The sequence below is a fragment of the Erpetoichthys calabaricus genome, chromosome 17 (genome assembly GCF_900747795.2).
Source record: "Erpetoichthys calabaricus chromosome 17, fErpCal1.3, whole genome shotgun sequence".
Classification (NCBI taxonomy): Eukaryota; Metazoa; Chordata; class Cladistia; order Polypteriformes; family Polypteridae; genus Erpetoichthys; species Erpetoichthys calabaricus.
This window is the reverse complement of record NC_041410.2, coordinates 94,352,522-94,358,841: the sequence shown is the minus strand read 5'-3', so window position 1 is coordinate 94,358,841 and position 6,320 is coordinate 94,352,522. Positions and strand designations below refer to the sequence as shown.

The 6,320-nt window shown below is 37.3% G+C and overlaps 1 protein-coding gene across 1 annotated transcript in view; it reads left to right on the top strand.

Moving 5' to 3' along the window:
* The first annotated feature begins 4,262 nt into the window (after positions 1-4,262).
* Positions 4,263-6,320, top strand: part of elavl3 (ELAV like neuron-specific RNA binding protein 3) — a 94,449-nt gene continuing 92,391 nt past the window's right edge. Inside the window, 1 exon segment of the mRNA XM_051920586.1 lies at positions 4,263-4,349. Coding sequence (XP_051776546.1) covers positions 4,278-4,349 — 72 coding nt within the window. The 5' untranslated portion in view covers positions 4,263-4,277.

Sequence of the window (6,320 nt, the reverse complement as noted above, 5' to 3'; positions counted from 1 at the left end):
CCCTGAATTAGATACAGAGGCTTGAGAATGTCATGCTGTATTACATTAGATTTTATTGGGGTGGGATCCAGAGCAGATAGTGTGGCGCAGTTTTAAGGCTTTGAATTTCAAACCCTGAGGTTGTCGGTTCAAATCCCACTATTGACACATTGTTTGACCATGAGCAAGCCATGTGACCTGCCTGTACTCCATTTGAGAAAACAAGAAGAAATGTAACAAATTGTATTATAAATGTTGTAAGTCACCTTGGATAAGGCCTTAACCAAATAAGTAAATGTAAATGAATCTGGTCAGATCTCAAACACAAAACAGTCAGGACTGATCTAATGTGTGTTATCTGTTATCAGTAATATCTAAGATGCTTCGCCTTATGAGGAGGACCCAGGGGTTGTACTAAACCCATCAGTGTCTACACAGACTAGCAGTGTGTAGTAGCCATTAAAATGGCTAAAAGGATGTTCGGTTACATAGTGCCCCTTTTGTGTAGAGTATAAGCCATGAGTGGTTATACCTATTACAAAATATTTATAATACAAAAAAGACATAGAAGCTCTACAGGAAGTCCAAAGTAGAGGGAGTGGACTGATTCCAGGACTGAGATGTATAAGCTATGAAGAAAGAAACAAGAAAGAAAGTTGAAGCTTTTCAGTTTAAGCAAACATAGATTAAGAGGTGACAGTGGATCCCAGCTCTTGCTTTAAAATACATTCATTAACAAGAACACATGAACACAGATATAGATTAGTTAGGAAGTTTTTCTTAACATAGAAAATCATACAGACATGAAATAAGTGACCAAGTAGTGTGGTAGATGGTAGGACTCTGGGGAGCTTCAAAACTCAACTCGATGTTACTTTGGAGAAAATAGGTGAATAGGACTGGTGAGCTTGCTGGGTTGAACAACCTGTCCTCATCAAAACTGTTATAATGTTCTAGAATAATGGCAGACTCTTTTTCTTCAAGCCCTTAAGATGTGTTAGTTCTATTGAATGACAATCTCTGCTAAATGCCTGGACGCCTATACAAAGATGACACTGTGTAAATAATAACTAAGGTTAAGGTGTGCCAGGTTAGCTGAGTGATTTATGTTACCTTTGTGAAGTTCCTGGCCTTATGAGGACTTGGCTCCACAGAGGACTGAGTCAGACTAGCTGTGGGTCAGGCTACCAGCTCTTGTTAATGATTAATCCACCAATGTTAATAAATTATTTAGCTATCCTAATGGAGTCTTCGCTTACATAAGGCTATTACGAAAATAAAATATTCCCAGGCTGTGCCTATTTCAAATCACATCCTCCGCTGAGCCTGACATTGGAAAGCAGAAAGACTGTGTGAATATAGCGCTTTGCAAAGTTCTCCCCATTACGTGCTAATTTCATCGAATGTGTCATTTTTTACTAGAACAATTTTTAGCTTCTCCGCTGGGGACAAGTTATTGGCAGACAAGGCCACCCATCTGGCCTGGATAAAATTGAGATCCTTTTTTGTATTTTTTAAGGAGTCAGCGTTTAGTGGGATTGCCAGTTTCAGAAGACCCCTCCCCAGGGAATTTAAGAACAGCCTGCAATTTTGATTTTGAATTCGGGCACTCGCATGACAATGACATGTTTTGCATGACCTGTGACACTGGAGATGTGATTGGCTTGACCTGAGAAGTTGCAAGATGGACTGATAAACTCACACAAAGCTATAAATACTCGGCTCATGCATTGTGTGCCTAGAGATTGTAGGTTTTCACACTTCTTCTGCTGCTTAACCATTGATAGTAATGCAACCTTGCGTCAGCTTCATAATAAATCATGATGCCTGCAGGAGGCAAACAAGAGACAGCAGTGCAGTTTGGCCTCCAGATAGCCAGGGTCACAACTGCAATAAAGCACCTTGACGTTTCAATTTTAAGACAAAGCCTCTCCAGGCACTAGGAAACAGTTTGGTTCTACAATTAGAATTAAAGCCAACCTGATTTCCAAGTGGGAGTGTACAATATATAAGGACATTTTTACAGTGCTAGAAGTGTCATCTAGTGTTGATTTGTATAGAAGTCATCTATGCTGATGTTATGTTTTCTGGCATTAAAAATGTTATGTCATGCTGTGTTATATTGAAACATTCAGTATGTAGCATAAGATTCCAGTGAACACCCTTATGTATATGCTGTTGATCAGTTCTCCATCTTCTATGCTTTAATCCTATTTGATTCATTAAACAGAGAAGGTGGAGAAATAGAATGGATGCCCAAAAATGGGTATGCTGCTTAGGGCTCCAAAACACAGTCAAGGCTGAAAATGATTCAAAGGAGAATTGGTAAGGGGGCAACAAAAAGGCCCAAAAATTACTGTAAGCAAGAACAAAATACTGAGGGGAAGATGAGAACTAAAGGGCTAGGCTAAGGACCAGTCAAACTAGGGTAGTAGTCAGAGCCAGAAGGAGCATCGACACCAAAATGTCTTTGTTTTTTAGCAAAAAAAGAAAAGTCAGGATTCGTGGACAGAAGGCAGGTTAAAACCAAAATTAACCCTGGCCCTAAACTTTAGAAATATGTTAGCTATATTTATTATAACTAATGAATACTTTTACAGAAAATGCAAACTGAATGTAAAACTGAATTCTACATGTCTCAAACATTATAAAGCCACCAAAATAAAGAATTTTATTAAGTTCAAGAAAAAATGTAACAAAAATGGATAATCATTATAAGGAGATGGGACTCGTAGAAAGCTCTGGCACACAAAACTAAAATCTATGATACTTTGTATGTAATGATTTATTTTATAAAATTCCAAAAACACAATGTGGGATCATAAGGGATACCTAAAAGGCAAACCAAAGGCAACTAATAACTAGTCCAAGATCCAGAGTACTTAATCTAAAAACAAAGGGAAAGTCTATAAGCCAGAGATCAAAAAGAGAAAAAATTAACAAAAGACAAAATTTAGGAATTCAAAACACACAAAGAGAGCTAAATGACAGATGTTTTCACAAAAACCTCAGCCTTCATCTTACAGCCTGTTAGTCACTTTAATATAGCTGGGGGCAGTCCCACAGGAGGCCATGCCCCTTTAGGTTCAATATACAAAGTGAAAGGAAAGTAAGACACACATACATCATTGACATAGTAATAGTAACATAAAGATAATTCACAAAATAACATAAAAGAATTAATAAACAAAAGACTATTTGCAAAACACAAAACAAAATTATATTAAATAACAAAAGAGAAAACAAAATATATTCAACATCAAAATACTGTTTAGAGGACTAAATAGAAAGAAAAGGCCCCCAACCCAGGGACAAACCCATGTGAAACTCTTGGCTATTCGTAGATAATGTTTTGGCTTAGTCATTTTCGATTGCGGTCTTTTCGGTACTAACCTGCTAATGATTTTGGCTACTCTTTGGGCTAACCTGACATCTCCAACTCCTATTTTCAATTTTCATTTTATGACAAGCCCTTTTGTATCTTTTGACACGATAACAACATAACACAACCTTTTAATACCTTCTTGATCCAATTAAGCATCATGGAGTGTCCACAGCCTATGTGGGCAACCCTGGGTGAAAAACAAAATATATATCCATCGCAGGACCCATTCAGGCATAGCATCAAACAAGGCTGGATTTTAAACTAATTAAACTAACACCTATCTTTGCGAATGTGGTAGGAAAACCAGAGTCCCTGAAAGAAAACCCACATATTCAAAGGAAGTACTTGAAAACACCATATGAACAATGACAGGGTGCAGAATTTTACACTTAAGACACTAGATCACAAAAGCTGCAGTGCTAACCACTGTGTCACCATGCCATCCCAACAGACACTCAACAAAGACATTATAGGTCTACTGGTATTTTGGAATGACAAACTCTCTACTGCCTCCCATGCATGAGAATTCTGGTATCTGTTAAAGGTTGGGGCACCTCACCTTTCTTGAGATAGGGTTAGTGTTTTGCATCTGGGAGTAAGGAGTTTCAGGCCACTAAGGGCTGTGTGGCAGAATTCAGGGTTCACAAGCCGGAGTGAATGAATTAGAGAAATGGATCTCTCGATTAGACAAATGTCTCCTAGTGCAGTACAAGGAATGCACAGAATACAGGCAGGGCTACACAATCCTACTGCATTGACAGCACATAAGTGATGCTTTCTGTTCCTGCATCTCTCCCTCCCTCCCTCCCTCTCTCCCTCCCTCACTCACTCACTCTTCAGTGAATCTCCTTGACGCCACCCCCCTTCCTCCCCTCCAGGGACGTGACAACAGAGTCTCGTCCTCTCTTAAGACATGGCGGCCTCCGCGCTGCAGAGGAGCAGAGGATTCAAAGGGCTGGAGCCGTTTCACCTGCCTTCCCATGAGGTAGGGTCAATATTTTTTGTTCAGTATATCTGCTGTGTTCTCACGCTTTAGCCATGTTGTGTAACCTCTTTGAACATTCCACACATTGGGTGTGTTCATTTTTATTTATGTACTTAGCAGCCAATTTGATCTGAACTTAAAAAACAAAAGTGCATGAAGAAAACAGGACAACCAAGCACAAGCTACCAAAAGTATATTATGAGTTATTCAAATGTGGGGGGTAAAAATATTTTAAAGCTGGCATCGTGAATTAGTATTGCAGTGATTCCACCCATCAGTTGTTATCTACCTTCAGCCCCTTAGCATTCTTGGCTGTGTTGTTGAGTGGCAATAGAAACGGCTATCACAGCCGACAAACAAGGCCAGCCTGGAGATGTCCGTCAATGGCGTCCATTCTGACTTAAGCACAGTGTGATTTTAAGAGCTCTTGCCCTTCTTATCGCTGGAATCTGAATTTTAAAAAATGACCAATACAAACAGACACCATCACCTGCCTGCTCTAATGTATAGCACCAGTCTTTCCCATCCCAGGAAGCAGGAAATGAATGAATGAATGGTTGCACTGTAACTGCTGCCATTAGCTAAGGCATCTTTTTTAATGAATAAATGAATTGCATGGACTATAATTATTTTATTTCTTATTTTGTGAGCAAATTAATCAATCAATTAAACAATAGCTGAACTGTTTTGGTTGTCATTAAATCTTTCTTTCCATCTTACTGAAAAACTGAACAAATTATTGAATGGTGATATTGTATACACAGCCATTAAGTGAATGCTCTTTCCTTCATTGTGAATGAATGAATAAGTTAATGAGTGATTAAAAGAATGAATGAATGAATGGTATTTACTGTCATTATTTCAAAGTTCTTCTCTTTTTAATATATCACACGTACTCTATTTTCTACCAGTAGTTAATTTCTTACTGAATAATTTAATTAATTTGTGAATGAATGAATGAATTAGTTAATTAATGTAATCTCCTTGCTAATTTCATTTCTGAAAATATGCATAATTAATGAATCCTTAAATGATCAATCAACCAATCAATCAAGCAAATGCTGCATTGTATTCACCATCATAAGATCTTTATTTGTGAATGAATTATATGATTAATCAATCAATCACTCAATCAATCATTCTAATCAATTGTTACTCTGTACCCCATTATCCTTGAGAAATTTAGATTTTGGTGTAGGAATAAAGTTCCTCAAATCTTTTCCTCAAATCCTATGGAATAATTTAGCAAAATATGTTATGGGGATTCTATACCAAACCTAATAGAATAAATTTGGTCCTTTACACAAATTAAAATATGAAACTTTGGCAGCACACTGCTGTTGATTTGTGAAGGCTATTTTAAAATTGAAAATTTTGGATATGATTAATACTTTATCTATTACATGGTGCCTTTAGTATCCACCTATTTGTTTGCATATTTTATTTAGATAGTTCTAAATAGATCTGTTATATAGTGACTTTAAAGTGTTATGGAGCACATTTCCTATCTATAGATCTATCTATCATATAGCTTTGAGCACACATTTAGCAAATATAATTATAATTCAATAAGTGGGTTCAATTTGAAATTCATCTGAACAGCAAAAGTATTTTGCTTTTATGCAAGGTGTATACAGATAAAGTTAGTTTTCTGCCCACTTTCTCTTGATAGACCCTTGTTCTGAAGCCACTTCTCACTCACTCTTTTCTCACAAAAGTGTACTTTTGCTTTCATCTGTGCTTTGGGCACTTCTACTGGACTGCAAGATGTACCTTTAGCTCATACAGGGTATTCCTAGGCACACTTTTGCCAACTCCTTCGCTTATTAAAAAGTACTGATATTGCACTGATCTTCCATGCCTGTCATTGGGAGCAAGGCATAAACCAACTCCAAATGGAATGCCATTCTACAGAATAATATTTCTCTAAATTGTAATGTTTTGAGCTGCTATACTTAGGTATAAAGGATA